The sequence below is a fragment of the Vanessa cardui genome, chromosome 12 (assembly GCF_905220365.1).
Source record: "Vanessa cardui chromosome 12, ilVanCard2.1, whole genome shotgun sequence".
Taxonomy (NCBI): domain Eukaryota; kingdom Metazoa; phylum Arthropoda; class Insecta; order Lepidoptera; family Nymphalidae; genus Vanessa; species Vanessa cardui.
The window spans coordinates 14,199,413-14,218,013 of record NC_061134.1 but is presented as its reverse complement, the minus strand read 5'-3'; the positions used below and the strand labels follow the sequence as shown (position 1 = coordinate 14,218,013).

The window sequence follows — 18,601 nt, the reverse complement described above, 5'->3', positions numbered from 1 at the left end:
TATAGAAGAATACTGCATACAATGTATTTTTTAAATCAATTCTTCGATATTATTAAATCGTCTTAAGTCACGTAGGAAATTATTATAAATCAGCGTTGTGGAAACACGCGAGGTGTTGACATTGAATGCCCAGCAATAGCAATAATGAGAGACTGCACTTATGTCACGCGTAGATTTTTTAATCTTCATTTAAACACTCCATAGTTTTATAAAAAAACACGCTTTATATATATCGTTATAGCATTCTTACTCACATATGTTATATTTCTATTTTTGCTTATGTGCGTGTGTCTTAGCCGAGATGGCTCAGTGATTAGAAAAGGTGCATCTTAAACGATGATCGCTGGTCTAAACCCAGGCAAGCACCACTGATTAAATTATTCATGTGCGTAATTTGTTTTTATAATTCACCTCGTGCTCGGCGGTGGTGGAAAACATCGTGAGGATATCTGTATGTGTCTAATTTCATAGATGTTCTGCCACGTGTGTATTCCACCAACCCGAATTAAATAAATAAATATTAGACAACATCACATACATTACTCTGATCCCAATATAAGCAGTGAAAGCACTTGTGTTATAGAAAATTATAACGACGGTACCAAAAACACCCAGACCCGAGACAACATAGAAAACTAATGAACTTTCTCTACATCGACTCGGCCGGGAATCGAACCCAGGACCTCAGAGTGGAGTACCCATGAAAACCGGTGTACACACTAATCGACCACGGAGGTCGTCAAATTGGAACAGAGTGGTGGAATATTTTGCGAACCTTCTCCTCAAAGGGAGTGCAGGTCTTAGCCCAGCAGTAGGCCAGCGTGTGTCTTGGTAGTGTACATTGATTGTACTTGAATTCACTGGTTATGTTAGTAAGCCCATACAGCTGCTGGATCGGAATCCTTGATTGTTCAAACATTTATTATATGTTTGGTAGATTTAATATGTTCCGTAGAAGTTACCTAGTTGTAATACTACAACGAGAAGCGAGTAAGGTTGTTAGTTATGATCCTGATCATTTTCCGGTCGTGTCAGGTTACTGCCCTATTGCTCTTGTGTACCATAATATACGAGTATATCATATAACACAGTATTTTCTTATTCATAAGCCTAAAAACAAAACACTATATATCACATATGTTGATAATATTCTTGTATACTAATTATATCAAATAGAAAATATTATTTTTTGTAGTACCTTCATAAAACTACTTTTAATTCGTGATGTTACAGCGTTGAATTAAATGTAAAACCACCACCTGTTTGGAAAGTAGATGCAACCGAGAAGAACCAGAAAGAAATTAATTAGTTCCTCTTTTCCATCATTTAAACTAAGTATATTTCTACTTCTGGTTATATCACCCTTTTCGTATTATAAGATACTGAACAGGTTTTGATACCATTTTAACTAATAGAAAGAAGGAAACGGATAGTTGAATCAAACTCAATGTAAAAGTAAAACCTTGGCAGTTGACATTGCCTAAATTTGAATCATTAGATCGCGGGCTCATTTTGATGAATGTTACACAATATAATGACCTAGGTATACTAATATTATAGATGCCTGTCTGCTCATAGCAAAGCTCCTGAGCCGAATTTGATGAAATTTGGTATAAAGTATATTTTAGACCCCAAGCAACGAATAGCTTTTTTATACCAATATGCTATAAAATAAATATTAATAAAATATGTTCTGGTCAAGGTTTCTTTTCTCGTTTTTTTTTTTTAATAAGTTAAACCCATGCAAAATCAGTGCGGATAAGTAAATAATATTATAAAAAAGAAAAAATATATATAAGTACATTTACTTTTGATGAAATATCAGAATGACAGTTAAATACTATTGGGTAGGATTTCTCTGAGAGATCGCATCAGAAATGAGGTGATCCGTCAAAGAACCAAAGTCATCGACATAGCCCACCGGATTAGTATGCTGAAGTGGCAGTGGGCTGGTCATATTTGTCGTAGAACCGACAACCGTTGAGGAAAATGTGTTCTAGAGTGGAGACCGCGTCTCGGCAAACGTAGTGGACGCCCTCAGGCACGGTGGAGTGACGATATACGCAAGGCGGCAGGCAGGAGCTGGATGCGAGTAGCCGGAGAAAGACCACAGTGGCGTGCACTGGGAGAGGCCTATGTCCAGCAGTAGACAAAAACGGGCTGATGATGTGATGTGATGATATTGGTAGGGCAATTAAGATGAAATTGTTAAAGTAAAATAATTATAAACATTTATTTATATCATCATTTGTTTATATATATTATTTGAACTACATTAAATATAAGTTATTACTTTCTTATTTATATCCGCTCCGACCTTATCGATGCAGGTAGAAAAATAATAATATTATTTCCACGAAGAAGGAAAAATAGGTAAATAAACGAATTTGACCTTGAATTCGCATGACATTGGCGTTTAAAGGATCGAATGAGTGAACGAAGCAATCATGAAATGACAGCGCAACAAATAAAAGTGTTTTTTATCTTCGTCACACCTCTTAAGTATTCGTACATCATCATCGTCATCAACAGTAAATTTCCCATTGTTGGACTAAGGGCCTCCTCTCCCTTTGAGGATAAGGATTGGAGCATATTCCACCACGCTGCTCCTATGCGGTTTGGTGGAATACATGTGGCAGCATTTTTAAGAAATTAGACACACGCAGGTTTCCTCACGATGTTTTTCTTTACCGCTGAGCACGAGATGATTTTTAAACACAAATTAAACACATCATACAGTGGTGCTTGCCTGGGTTTAAACACTCAATTATCGAATGCACGCGTTCTAACCACTGGCCCATCTCGGCTCCTTGTCTTAAGTACACCAAGTAAAATAATGGCTTATTTACGAAGCGATTTTAATTGAATACATTGAACCTTCAATTCGGCTTTTTACTTGTAACTTAAATGTAAAGCTTTGAAGATATTAAGAATTTTAAATGAGGGAACGTAGTGGTTTGTATTTTCTAATGACGAAAAAAGCGTTGTATATAAAAACACATACAAATTATATTTAGCGTCAAATCGCACCCGTGCGTAGCAGGGTCGGGTCGCTAGTCAAGTAATAAAACGACATCATACTGACAATTTGTAACACTTAATTTAACACGTACAAAACGTTCAAATGTACTTCAATAACTTTAAGATAATTAGCTCTGTGAAAAGAAATACCGAAGATATGTCGTAATAAGTTGATGAAATTTCAATATCATTATTTAACCCAGCCATTGGCCAAACTACACAAGTAATTAGAACAGGTGACTCTTGACTAGTATTACGAATTCAACTCAACTCGCGCTTAGTGGAAAAGAAAAATATACAGAGGAAACTTGTATTTTTCAGATGCAAATCTGTCGAAAGTTTCCCCAACTAGAATAATGTAATAAGTTCCAAAAATTACCCTGAAATTAAGAGGAAATTTTAGCCCCTAGATAGAACACTACATTGTACGCGATTTAATTGTATTTCTTGAAAATAAACTTTACGTTAAAGTAATTATGAGTCACTTTACCTTGACAACACAAGACTTAAACGTAAACAAATCAAGGCAAATTACAACTATAAAACCTCTGCTCAGATGACTTGCTAAAAGCATTGTCAAGTATAACTTATCGTATCTGTTACGATACGACAACAATTCTCAGCACGTGCCAAAATCCGAATAAAAATCAACATCTTGTCAAATGTCATATTTCGATAGCTGCGTCAGATAAATCGTACCATATCTAGTTGGGGATTTTAAATTTCCAGTCTTAATAATCAATCCACGCTAGGTATATTTGCTGTTTACATTTTACGTTTCTTCTACTTTTTTTATTTTATTTTATGGTATACATAGGTTGGCGGACGAGCATATGGGCCACCTGATGGTATGTGGCCACCATCACCCATAGACAATGACGCTGTAAGAAATATTAACTATTCCTTACATCGTCAATGTGCCACCAACCTTGGGAACTAAGATGTTATGTCCCTTGTGCCTGTAGTTACACTGGCTCACTCACCCTTCAAACCGGAACACAACAGTACTGAGTACTGGTTATTTGGCGGTAAAATAACTGATGAGTGGGTGGTACCTACCCAGACGGGCTTGCACAAAGCCCTACCACCAAGAAAATACTACTATATATATAATCTACCACTATATATACTAATTTGCTACCCGATTTTCTGCAATACAGCATTAATCTTTCTCCAATAAAGTACCTTTAAGTAGTTGTGCATATAATCTGATGGCATGGCAGTGCCCCAGCCAAGTTTCGAGCAAAACGGGCACGGCCGTACCATATTTTCTCGAAGCGATTCGCGGCTGTTTCGCCCCCCTATATCTTCGACATGGAAAAAGCTAGGAGTTTAGGTTATTGCCAAGTCACTATAATTATAATATAAAGAAAAGTAATGATACAATTACAAAATGTTGATTTATAACTTAAAAATAATTTGAATAGGACTTGGCTTCTATGAGATCTCAAAACTTTTTACGATGGAAATACAGCATCGAAAGACTTGTCATTTTTTACATTTAATGTTTTTGGTGGGACATAGATTTAGAGCATGAATTTTTAATGAATGTTTTCGATGATATTGCAGATTTAACGGTAACATAACGGTTTGTATTGCCATTGTAAATAATGACAAAAAATGGGAACGTTTAAGACATTACGTAGTATATTTAATATTAGCTGCGCGAAGCTGAGGCAGGTCGCTAGTACAGTAAATAATTATTATGATTTATCGTTGTACGGTACGTAGTCTTACATTATTCTAAAAGTTATATAAGCTACGACGACTTATTTTGGATCAAAGTTAGGGAGAACTGTCGTTAAGGACACCATTGAATATTAAACAGAAATATACATTCGGATGTATATTGATGATTGAACTATCAAACACCCATTTGTTATGTTACAAAAGAAAATGACATATAAATTGAACCAAGATATTTTGAGGTTATATTTTATCACATAGCCGGGGCAACATATATACAAATATTCAACCTCATTGGAGTAGGTGACTTTTGATCCCGACCTTGACTCCACGTCATGGCCCAGCATTAAGATAACAACAACAGCCAACCAAAAATTTATGAACTTCTATGACAAAACATTTGTCGTCAAAGGCTCCACGGAAGCCACTGGACTAAGGCCCTATCACCTTTGGAAGAATCTTCAGAGCTTACTCAACTGTAGTACCTAATCCCGGATTGTGGACACCTGTGGAATATATCTGACACGTGTAGATTTCCTCACGAAATTTTACTTCTTAGTAGTGTTATGTAAAGTTAATTAAAGTAACAGCCCGTAAATTTTCCACTGCTGGGCTAAGGCCCCCTCTCCCTTTTAAGGAGAAGGTGGAACATATTCCAGCACGCTGTTTCAATGCGGGTTGATGGAATACACATGAGCAGAATTTCTATGAAATTAGACACATGCAGATTTCCTTACGTTGTTTTCCTTCAACGCCGAGAACGAGATGAATTATAAATACAATTAAGCTCATATATATTCAGTTGTGCTTGCGTGGGTTTGAACCTGCAATCATCGGTTAAGATGCACGCGTTCTAACCACTGGACCATCTCGCCTCATTAAGACGTTTGCGGTATATTTACTCATGTTACTTATAAAAGAAATAAAATATGTAACTATAATTATCAATGATTATTATGTGAACCATACTAATTATTTTTTAACCCCCGACGCAAAAACGACGGGGTGTTATAAGTTTGACGTGTCTGTGTGTGTGTGTGTGTGTGTGTCTGTCTGTACCACTCTAGCCGCCGAACGGATGGACCGATTTTGATTTAGTTTTTTTTGTTTGACAGTAGAAAATGTCGAGAGTGTTTTTACGTAAGTTTGATGAAAATTGTTCCAAGATGGCCGCCGCCACAAAATGACAGATTAGATATTTTTTTTAAACTCCATCAATATGGGTATCAAATGAAAGGGCTTGACTAGTAGAATACTATTAGATATGACAAATTTAAAATACAAGATGGCTGCTTCTACAAAATGGTGCTTTACATTTTTTTATTACAACTTGATCAATATGGGTATCAAATGAAAGGGCTTGACTAGTGAAATACTATTAGGTATGAAAAATTTAAAATCCAAGATGGCTGCCTCTACAAAATGGCGCTTTATGGATATATTGATATCATTTGATATCCATATCCATATCCATCCATTTAGACTTATAGCGAAACTATAAGCATAAGAGGGGTGTTATAAGTTTGACGTGTCTGTCTGTCTGTGTGTCTGTCTGTCTGTGGCATCATAGCTCCCGAACGAATGAACCGATTTCAATTTAGTTTTTTTGTATTATAGGTGTTTTACGGGCGAGTGTTCTTAGACATGTTTGATGAAAATCGGTTTAGCCGTTTAAAAGTTATGGGGGGTTAAAGTGGGGAAGAAAAACCGAATGTCTGCAAATATGCTCAATTGGGGTATCAAATGAAATGTTATGACTTGTACATCACAAAAAACATTAATTAATAATTAAATAAAATTATTAGATAAAAAAAAATTATTAAGAAACAAAAAAAATTAATTAGTAACTAAAATAAAAAAGAACAAGATTGACCTTAAAATGTAATCTTAACTTATATGTTTTAAATCAACAAGAACCAACGTATTTACAACTTAACCAGAGATATTATAGAGATGCTTACCTTTAAAAAGTATAAAATAAAAAATAAATTAAAAATTTCAGAAACCCCCGCCACAAAAAACATAAGCTACCTTTAAAAAGTAAAAAATAATAAAAGAAAATTAATCCTAAAGTACCTATATGCATAATTATGAATTAAAATTAAAAAAAAAAATTCGCGTTGGGGGACCGAGCGCTATTGTACAAAATAATATTAAGTGTTATATAAAAGATGAGATACGTAAGCATGTGACACTAATTAATTAGGTGCGGTCCCCCAACGCGAAGTTTTTTTTTTTAATATTAATACATACTTATGCATATAGGTACTTTAGGATTAATTTTCTTTTATTATTTTTTACTTTTTAAAGGTAGCTTATGTTTTTTGTGGCGGGGGTTTCTGAAATTTTTAATTTATTTTTTATTTCATATTACAATAAGCTATTGTCAAATGCAATAGCGACTGTTAAAGGCGCTGGTCTTGAGTCCGATTTCATTTTGCTGGTTTCCGAGACAGATCATGAGTGTGATCTTGCTTGTACAGTCAGAGTAAGAAAACCTTCGTCAGATTTCAAATTCATTCCTTTATCAAGTCTTAAACTCTTACTGACTTTTAAATCCAAACAACAAATTATTGCGACGCAATTTGTCATTCTAGATCGGTAAAGCAGATTATCGCTCACACGAAAATAGATCTTAAGGTGACGAACTTTTTCTTACCCCGATTGTACATTTGAGTATCTTTTGAGTAGCACCTTAGCTAGATAATCAAGTTTTAAAAAAAAGCGCCTGACGATATTTAAAAGCAAATTAATGTTGAAGAAAATATCTAGGAGTGAAATTTCATATTCAATTAACATAACTTTGTATATGTAACAAAAACGTAATCTTAAAACCTTAAGCTATATCCCTTGAACGAAGTAAAATATGCCTCGAAAATTTTTCCATTCAAATTTGACGTCGCCAGGTGGTTTATGTTATTTAAAATATTTGGAACATATTACCACAGCTATGTGTGCTGTCAAACGAACCAAGATGATCTACTTAGTGTTTTGAAAAATACATTATATAAACGTTGTCTAAAAACCCATAACCCACGTTATGGGCGCCGCAAAATTTCCGAGGTGCCTTTTAACCTTTTAATGAAATTCCGTTGTCCGAAACAATTTATCGTTTTCTATATTTTACTGACCTTTTAACTCGATCGTTAATCTTCTTCATCTCCGAGGTAATTTTTTAATTAACGAAAGTTTTGTAATTTGAATATTTTGTGTGCTAAAAAATTTAATGTGTAATATTTTTTTTTATGAAAGAGTGTTTTTTTATTAATTTTTTATTATATATTTAGGCACACATACAAACGGCTCTGATGTGTAAATGGTAACCCTGCCCATCAACTTCACTGATGCACTGCTAAACTTAGGAACTGAGATGTTTCATTTAAACTGGAACTAGAAAGTCGGGCCCCGAAAGTATGACAACTGGTATCAACTGCTTTCAAATTTTAAATCCTTGATTTATAATCACTCTTCACTTTAAAAAAGTAAATTTTATTGCATAATTTGCTTTTAATAGTCTTCTTTTTTATTGTTATATCTATGGAAATGTAACTCTTTCTGTAAAATTTACATGAAAGTAAACAAAAGAAGTGATGAAATTCTTTCCCAAAAATACGGTGTATTGAACGTTTTCGCAGTTTTTTTTCTTAAATCCAATTTTGTTGATATCGATCTCACTCTAGCTTGGCCATGGCGAGAATCGTGAATAATGTTTACTGGAGCTCGAATTCCATTAAACTTTTGATATATGAGCTACATTGTATGCGCAAAACAACGTCGAAATTTGCTGTTTAGTATAACCTCTTACAGAAGAGCATTATCGTTTCAAGCGATTGGTTTTTGTGGGGTTATTATTTAAGAATTAACATTTATCTTACTCATTCAAATGATTAAGTCTTATTGCTTTATACATAACAGTGGTTAGATCGCGTGCATCTTAACCGATGACTGCAGGTTCAAACCCAGACAAGCACCACTATATATATCTATATATATGTATAGGTGCTTAATTTATGTTCATAATTCATCTCGAGCTCGGTGGTGAAGGAAAACATCGCGAGGAAACCTGCATGTGTCTTATTTCATCGAAATTCTGTCACATGTGCATTCCACCAACCCGCATTGGAACAGCGTGATGGAATATGTTCCAAACCTTCTCCTTAATGGAAGAGGAGGCCTTAGCCCAACAGTGGGAAATTGACAGCCTTTACTGTTTTTAGTTATAATCCCTTTATAACTTGTGTTTAACTAGTAACTATTGTTAGCTCAATTCTGAATTATTTTTACAAAAAACAATATGGCTTCAGATCTAAATCAAATACTGTTCAGCTGTTGTTCTAGTGATAAATTTAAGATTCATCATTGATAAAAGGAAAATAGCTTTAGGAATATTTATATATTATGTAAAAAAGGCATTCACTTAAATAAAACTAGTTATAACGGATTTAAATCGCGTGTATTGATTATTTTGTTTGTCACGGGTAGACTGTCTGCCCGTGACCACGAACGCTGTAAAGTGCTCGAAACGTCGGGATGTCCAAAATAATTAATATACGCGATTAAAATCCGTTATAACTAGTTTTATTTAAATGTGTAATATTCGCGAAAATTTAAGACAACATTAAGGCATTCACTGTTAGCCACAAAATTCTTTTGATGAAGTTAGAGGAATTGGGTCTAAGGAACTAGGAATATTAAACACAAAACAAACTTATAGACACTATTTTAATATACTTAACGCCTACTACAAAGAGAAGAAACAAAACGAATAAACCTAATTCAAATCTACAAATACAAAAAGAATCAAGACAATTTCTGAAAAATCTCAAATTCTTCTTACAATTGAATAAAATTTTATATTAACTGTAAATAAACAAATATATAATTAATATAACACAATATCACGTATAGATTATATACATAGATAGACTTATGAAATGACTACTAAAATATTGATTTAATACTTATTTACATACATATACATATATTTATTATGACATAAATTATAAGCATTATCATGAATAACTGCACACATTATATACCATACATTATCAGAAAAATCAGAAAGGCATACTAATTTAAAACCATCTGATAGATTTAATAATTGTCACCTTCCTTACTTATCGTTATTTTCTTCACGGAATATATATTTATTTGAGAGCTAAGATGGGCCACTAGTTAGAGCACGTACATCTTAACAGATGATTGCGGGTTTAAACGCAGGCAAGCACCATTTAATATTCTCGTGCTTATTTTGTGTTTATAAATCATCTCCTGCTCATTGGTGAAAGAAAACATCGTGAGTAAAACTGCATGTGTTTAATGTCATCGAAAATCTGCCACATATGCTTTCCACCAACTCGCAACAGCGTGGTGTATGTTCCGAGCCTTCTCCACAATGAGAGAGGAGGCCATAACCCAACAAAAACAACAACAGCAGTCTGTACTATATTTTTTTAGTAAACTACCCTGCATTTACATCACAAAATGCCATCCATGTTTACACCATACTGATATTATTAGGTTATTACAATATTAATCGTATCATGTAAGATTCCTATTCGCCTTAACTTTTCTACTAAATGTTTTAAATTTTCCGTAAGTGTAATTTAAATGTAAATCTTTTGAGACAAAACATATTTCGAACCGAATTTTTTTTATTTCATGATTGCCGTCAACATTAGCTTAGGATACAAATTTAAATATAATAAAATTTAGTCACAATTAATATAATCAAAAGAATTAAAGTATCGTTAATTTTGTAGATCTTACAAATGAATATCTAAATATTCGTGTCTTATATCAAATTACTTTTTTGTTCCATTTGCTGTCGAAACACCTGGCACTTGGAGTAGTGGTGCAAAAAACCTCATCAAAAGTAGAACACCTCTCCTCATTGCCTTCACTGACAGGAGGGCTGGTTTGTTTTTGCCCAGAGGATCGGAATTGCGATTCAACGGGGAAATGCTGGTAGCATTCTTGCCACCATTCCACGTGGTCAAGATTTATACAGTAATCAGTTTTAGTTCATATTCGTACATATTTAAGAATTTAATGTTTTTAATTCTTATGTTAATAAATAATGTTTCATGGGATATAACATTTTTAAAAGGAATATTCAATGATTATTACTATGTTTCCCCATTCGTAAGATTTGTATTCTTTTCGCTGACCATGGGTTCCAGTTCTTTCGAGTCTTCTACATCTTTATCGTCTTCTGGAGGATTATCCCATTCAGCCTTCTCAGCAGTACAGAGGATCACATACATTAGATTAGTAAAGAAGTACAGACCAGCTGATACGAAGAATACTTTTCGCCACAGGATTGGGTTAGTCTGAAAATAATGTAGATTATAGATTAATAGTTTCCATCAGCGTGTTTGTTCCGAGCTTTATTTACAAAGAGTCAAAAACATCAGAAATTACTATTACTAAAAAAGTCTATACATATACTAAAATTGGAATGTCAGTTTGTAATATTATAATAAACCTTTTTAAATCAATGCTTATGTATGTGTACACGATAAATATACCAAATAATATAATTTTTTACACTTGAAAGGCTGGGCCAATTTTGACAGGATTGTTATTGATAGATAACTGATATAACAAGGTAAGGTAAGTTAACTTAGGCTACAAAAATATTTTCTTTCTTTCTTTCTTTGTGTTCAATTCAAACACGTACAAGGTCGCGGGCACAGCAAGTGTTATATATTTTGCATGTCACAATTTCTTACCACGTCTGTTAAGATAGAGCCAGCCACAACTGGTGCGAGGACACCGAAAGAATTGGATACGAAGTTACTGATGCTCATCATAGTCCCAGAGAAGTTACTTGATATATCGATGTGATTGATCTGGAAAATAAAAGAAATTAACCAAAGTAAAACATATCTGCATACCAAGAATTTACTTTGCCTAAATAACTTACAATTGGAATTTAAAATTATAATAAAATGTAACAAATATTCGTTTAGTTTCAAACATTGTATTAAATATATTTCACACTGTTCCAAATTTCGTTTATTTTTAACGACTATTTCGAAAACCAAATTGTATATAATAATTATCCTAAAATGTTGCACGTTCATTAGTATAGCAATTTGCAGAGTATATTGTTCAACGTATTTCGTTCTAACTTACCTGAAAACCGACGTGACATGAAATTTTAAAAGCGCAGATCAGTATTAATATAATTTCCACCACGTAAATATTCTTAGGAGCATATGCCAAAGCAATAAGTCCTATCGCAGCCGGTACGCTTCCTGAAATTATAAATATATAATAAAGTAGAACAAAAATTATTGAATTCTTATTAAAATGTAAGAGTACGTTTACAAAAAATATTAAAGACTTCATTACCTAAGCTATTAGCTATTTTAAAAAATATAATAGTACGTTTACAGAAAATATTAAAGAATTAATTACCTAAGCTATTAGCTAATTTTCTCGTATTCCTAACGCTGAGAATTTTCTTCACGATGAGCATATCAGTAAACCAGCTGAAGAAGAAATTTGCAAACCACATCATGAGGAATGGTAAAGCTGTCAGGACACCATTCTGAAAATGATATTTATTTCGAATGATTACTATCATGTAATATTATTTATATTATCCTAAGTCAATCATGATGGAAGGATTAATTATTTCCACAATCACGGATTGAAATGAGGCCTTATTCTATTCTACAGAAATTCATGGAATAGGTACCAGTTCATTAACAGACTTTGGGTTTAAGAAATCTGAATAATATTACCTATAAAGAAATTCGTCGAAAAGATTGGTATACTGTAAATGTATTTTGTATAAAATTGATCTTGAAATATCAACGAATTGTCTTTTTCAATAAAATGCGTACAATTTCTATTATTTATGTCACCCGATTATATGAAAAATAAAAATTTTCAAAATTTACTCATTGTGTAAATTTAAAAAATTATAGACGATAAGGTGAAAATGACAGTAATATTTAATTTTTACTCACAGCTTTTATGTTCACTCCCATAACTTTATCCATATACGCAGGAACTTCGGAATACAGTGTGAGTTGACCCCAGGTTTGACCCACGTGTGCAATCACTATCGCATACAATCCTCGTGATCGAAGAATTGAACCCCACGGCACTTTAAGTTTCTATAATAATAAATTGTCATTAAAGACGATTATCAACTGCGTGCTGTGGTACACCATTTATTTTGTTTAAAAGAAACTGTTCTAAAAATTGGCCAGAAATATTAATTTACTATCTCTTCAAACACCTATGCGCTACAAAACCTTAGGGGACTTTGTCACCTAACATATGGTACAACACAATTAAAATTAGAACACAATACTGAGTATTGTTGTTGTTACCCCGTCAAACCAAAATTAATATGACAATCATAATCTTAAGCATTACTAATTAAACACTAGTGGTAAACACAAGATAAAGTAAGAAATTTCGAAATTGAAAAGCATCAATTTCGCAATTCATCCGTAAAAGTTGTGTAATTTTGGAAACAACATTTTAGTTTAAATCCTTAGAAACATTTTGGTAGATATTGGAATAAGATCAATACTGGTTCATTTCTAAAAATCCAATCTATTTTTATTAAACTTGCATTCATAAAATACAAGTATTCAATGCAGTAGTATGCAAATGCATGTATCATGTTTTACCCCTTTTTATGGAATAGGTTGGCGGACGAGCATATGAGCCACCTGATGGTAAGTGTTCACAATCACCCATAGACAATGACGCTGATAGAAATATTAACTATTCCTTACATCGTCAATGCACCACCAACCTTGAGAACTAAGATGTTATGTCCCTTGTACCTGTAGTTACACTGGCTCACTCACCCTTCAAACCGCAACATAACCATACTGCGTACTGTTGTTTAGCGGTAGAATATCTGATGAGTGGGTGGTACCTACCCAGGCGGGCTTGCACAAAGCCCTACCACCAAGTATTACCCTTTTTGTTATTACTTATTATAGTAGTTTCTTATCAAAGACTCCAACCTTTTTATTCATTCCAGTATGCCCTATGCTCTCTTCAATATATTTCCGTTCAGCCACTGATATTTTGGGGTGTTCCGCAGGGCTGTTAGCTCCTAGGGCCCAGATTACACCACCAACTATTCCTGAGAGGATTCCATAGAACCGAAAGATTCCTGGCCATCCCAATGGCGATGATGCAATGAATCCTGTTATCGGTAATCCTAATACCGCACCGAGAGCTTGACCTGTAATTAAATTTCATTAAATTAATCATTTTAAGGCACAACATTGTTGGCAATTGTAAAACATCGCACTCGAAATCATTGATTGTCAAAACCCAACGACAAGTTCAAAAATAAGATAGATTTCAGAAGAAATACTCATGTCTTATAAATGACTACAATTGTTACAAAAGATTATACCTCCATACGCTAATCCAGCAAGTCGCCCCCTTTCTTCTAATGTAGTCCATTTTCCGAACATTGTATGCATGCCCGGTATTACACAGGCCTGACTCAACCCTTGAATCATTCTGAATATAGATGTCAATATCCATCCTCCCTACAATTTAAAGCATTTTATTTCTATCTTTGTGAGCAATTACTAAATTGTAGCACCAATTTGCATAATTAACAAAATTTTGTCACGAAGCCCTTCGCTACCCAATATTGAGTGTTAACCTCTAATTTTTGGCTTTACTCTGCTAATTATTGTCTAAGTTATTCAATATAAAGTTTCACCCTTTGTCTTTTGAACCGAGCCCTGGGTCTGACCCTACAACTTGAGAGAAGTCTCAGTAGAATTCTAATAAGGCAGATCCCACATTAAATACGTTACATACATAAATTGTATGTATTTAAATTATGAAGATTACAGAGTACCCTATTGAGTACCCTAATGAGAAAAGTATAAAAAGAAGGATTAAGGTTGAATTTATTTATTAGGGCTTAATAAAGAACACAAAAAATGCTTTTAAAAATTAACATAAAATCTAATACTTAAGATCATTATAAAAGTCCATTTACAGCAAACAACGCCTTCCTTAAAATGCGTAGCTTAAATAATGGACTATAAATTTTATACTAATTTTTATAAGGAATACTTACGTAGAATGAAGCCCAAGGTAAGCAGAAAGACATTACACAGTTAATTAAGAGAGCACTAGTGAGTAAATATCTAGCTCCAAAAAAATGAGCCAATTGTCCTGCAGGTATTTGCAGCAGCATGTAACCCATAAAGAAGGAAGATAGAACATAGTCCTGTGTCTTCTTCTTCCAATCAAATTTGGGATACTGAAACAAACCCATTGTTAAAATAAATTAGAATTTTTAAAGACGCACAGATAAAATTTAGATATAAATTGATGATAAGATAAAGATCTAATATCAGAAGTATATTATGTTTTCTGGAAGGTCGAATAACTAACTGTATGATTATAAAACAATGAATGTATTTTGTACTTAAAAGGGAATAAATTGTTGAATAAATTGTCTTTTTTGGTTATACTTACAGGCGGTATCAAGAGAAGTGAATGAAGAAATCCTCCAGCTTTCACATCATCCATTGAAGGATTATTGTCATTAAAAGGATTTAAACTACTTCCATTCCCATTAATTTCTAATAATGATTGATTTGTTACTAATGATTCTGTATCTACATTTGGATTCACCATGGCCACCAAAGCCACGCCCATACAAGCTCTCATACTGTATGCAGTTGTTAAGCAAAAGAATAAAATTAAGCATTGTTGATGCCTATAACCCCATCCTGAAACTAAAGTACATACAAAGTTAATAAAATTAAAGTACAATAAGGGACTATGAATAAGCAGAGCTCCTTTTATTCCGAAAGAAAAAAAAATTTTTTGAGCTTATTTTACTACTTATAATATTATTGATGGAACCATGCATCGCAAATCTCATTGTGATTTACAAATTGATTCACATAATTCAGTAAAAATAAATAAATGATAGAACTAAAATATTTTTATTACATAATCAAATTTTGACCACTGGAATTAATTTTATAAAAATCTATAAATAGTTTTACAAAAATGTATTCATTTATTTGATACATTGTATTTCAATACAACTAAGTCAAATATTTTTATCTAAAGAAACTACGGAATGTGTTACAGTTTTAAAATGATATACCAACACACCATAAACAGTAGCATAACAAAACTGATTACAACATACATATAAGATACAAGGTATTTCCTAAAATTAAGTAAAGTCTGATAAAAAATAATTTGTTTTTAATCATTTGCAAAGACAAAGTTTTTAAGATCCAATTTCAAATATATTTATATTAAATACTATTGTGACGTAATCAGTTACGTAATCATCAGCTTGATTTAAAATCGCTGTCAAAATGATTACGAGTATCAGTTACAATTATGTAAGAATGCATGCACGCAGATTTTTCAAAAAAAGGACTAGATAGGCATTATTTATCAATAAAAAATTACTATCTATGTCACAACTGAAAAATCCTTAAAAATAATCCCTTTAAAGGCTGACTTACCTCCAGTTTCTGAAACGCTGGTTAAGAGTTAAAAAGTTTAATTGAACTGTCATTGGTTGAATATGGCGTCATCAATTGATATCAACCAATAATAATTCAGATTATCAAATTTTTATTGACTTAGATAAACGTTTCAAAAACTAGTAGTAAGTTTTATATTCAAACACTTCCAAATTTAAAATCAGATCAAACGTATAGTTACCTTTAAAGTCACTGTCACCATCCACAACATTAATTTGTGAACTAGGTTCATTATCCTTAACTTTCATTATTTCATTTACAATAATGTCGTAGTATCGTTCGAATTTGCTTTAGCAATTGCCTTTGAGAAATGAATTATGATTATCATTACTTATTTCCTTGTCTACTGGTACAGCAGCATCCTTTTAATACATAACACTGTTATCATGAATAAATACTTTACTATCATTTATCGTATTTTTTGTTTACATAGCTGTATCTATAGGTGGTTTATTTAGTATTTAAAAACCTAAAGTAATTTAGGTTGTGGTTTATTGACTATCTGTTTCTCTTTGTTTGAAATTCCAAAATGCGTAAAGATTGACTCATTAACAAATGAGTTTTAACCTTCGAATTTATTAAGTAACTAGCTCTGCTTCGTGGTTTCATTCGTATTCAAATTTGATGGAATCACGTTTTATATGGGGCACAATACAAACATTAATCATGATATCATACATGCAATGAGCCACCAAACTTAAGAACAGAGATGTTATGTCACTTGTGCTTGGATTGTTACTTATTTAAAGGCAAACACAAAAGTGCTATTACTCAGGTGAAGGGGGGAGGGGAATATATGGTGTCAAAATAATAATAAAAAAAACAAAGTATACTTTATTTAAGTAGGCTTTTAAAAATACAGTTATTTTATTTTATTATAATTTTATATGTATATAATATATCCGGCCTAGCCAGTGAACAATAATTATTAATTCCATGTTATTTTATCGTCTATTTAATCTTGTATTGAGTTATATGTCTTTTTATTCAATATAGTTTTTAAAAATTTTTTGAGTTTATGAAACGGCAAAGTTAAAAATGTCTGCGGAATTTCGGTATAAAAACGGATACCTTGCCCCAAGGAAGACTTATTGCCTTTGCGTAGTCGGCAATGGGGCGTTTTAAATTTATCTTTACTTCTTGTGTACATATAATGATTATCACCGATTTTATGAAAGTGTTCAATGTTACTATGAGTATACATAATGTTGTGAGAATAAGCAAGCTGTAACAATTAAGTAGGAGCCCCTATCATCATCATGCTCATCCTATCAAGGTTTCATCAGCAAGTGAGAGAGAACCTATTGTAGTGAAATTTTCATTCATAATTGTAATAAACTTATTAAATTTATTTGCTTCTTTGGACACAGAGAAAGCCTTCTATTAACAATTCAAAACTATGGCAGTGTTTAACGGAAGTAAAGTTTTACAAAAAGAGGATTAAAATCTTGAGCCAAACTTGGTCCACCAAGATGTGGCACTAATCGCACCAGACTTCATGAGCCAGAGACTAATCAGGCTTAGATCGGACCCGGATAAAGTTCGCATATCACCAAGTCAGGAAATTAGCTTGTATATATATATAAAAAGTTTTAGTAGAAAATGAATATTAGAATAACCTTATTTTCTATATTTGTGATCGTGTAATTTTTTGTTATCGCCTCTTATTTCTATCTGTAACGTTACTAAAGCTTTGCTATTGTTGTATAAATTGCTTATATGTATATAATTTTTATTCTGGTATCTTTTTACTTAATTGCGGTTAGATTTTGTATTTACTAATATATTTATATGGAATCGTTATTGTTTTGTTTATGTCATCTGTTTATTTAGATATTTTAGTAGTACTTGTTTTCCAACTGAATAAATAAAACAGAAAAATAAAGTCTATGTTTATTTTATTATATTTTCTTGGTGGTAGGGCTTCGTGCAAGCCAGTCTGGGTAGGTACCACCCACTCATTAGATATTCCACCGCTAAACAACAGTACGCAATAATGTTGTGTTCCAGTTTGAAGGGTTACGCTGTGCATCTTAGTTCCCAAGGTTGGTGGCGCATTGACGATGTAAGGAATGGTTAATGTTTCTTACAATGCCATTGTCTATGGCTGATGGTGACCACATTCCATTATGTTGAAGTGATATTTCAATAGATGATTTAGCCTTACTTGATAATAGAGGCCCTTTTTTAATTAACTTAAAAGTTACATCAAAATCTCTGTGATGGTTGTAGTTCAACAATTATTTTACTATAATGCACTCGTGTTCTCTCTCTTTAGTGTCTTAACCACAATCACCAGAAATCAGGGCACAGATTTTATTTGCCTCTGTCCAACCTGATAAACTTCTCAGTCGTGGAACTAATAT

The 18,601-nt window shown here is 32.8% G+C and overlaps 1 protein-coding gene across 1 annotated transcript; it reads right to left on the bottom strand.

Moving 5' to 3' along the window:
* Positions 1-10,753: 10,753 nt before the first annotated feature.
* On the bottom strand, positions 10,754-16,597 carry LOC124533980 (putative inorganic phosphate cotransporter). The gene is made up of 10 exons (XM_047109563.1): positions 16,417-16,597; positions 15,199-15,461; positions 14,795-14,980; positions 14,111-14,249; positions 13,710-13,933; positions 12,690-12,839; positions 12,133-12,265; positions 11,848-11,969; positions 11,442-11,561; positions 10,754-11,039 (listed from the first exon to the last, which is right to left on the bottom strand). Exons 1-10 carry the CDS (start codon positions 16,481-16,483, stop codon positions 10,836-10,838), a joined length of 1,608 nt encoding a protein of 535 aa, XP_046965519.1. The 5' UTR covers positions 16,484-16,597; the 3' UTR covers positions 10,754-10,835.
* Between the last annotated feature and the right edge of the window lie 2,004 nt (positions 16,598-18,601).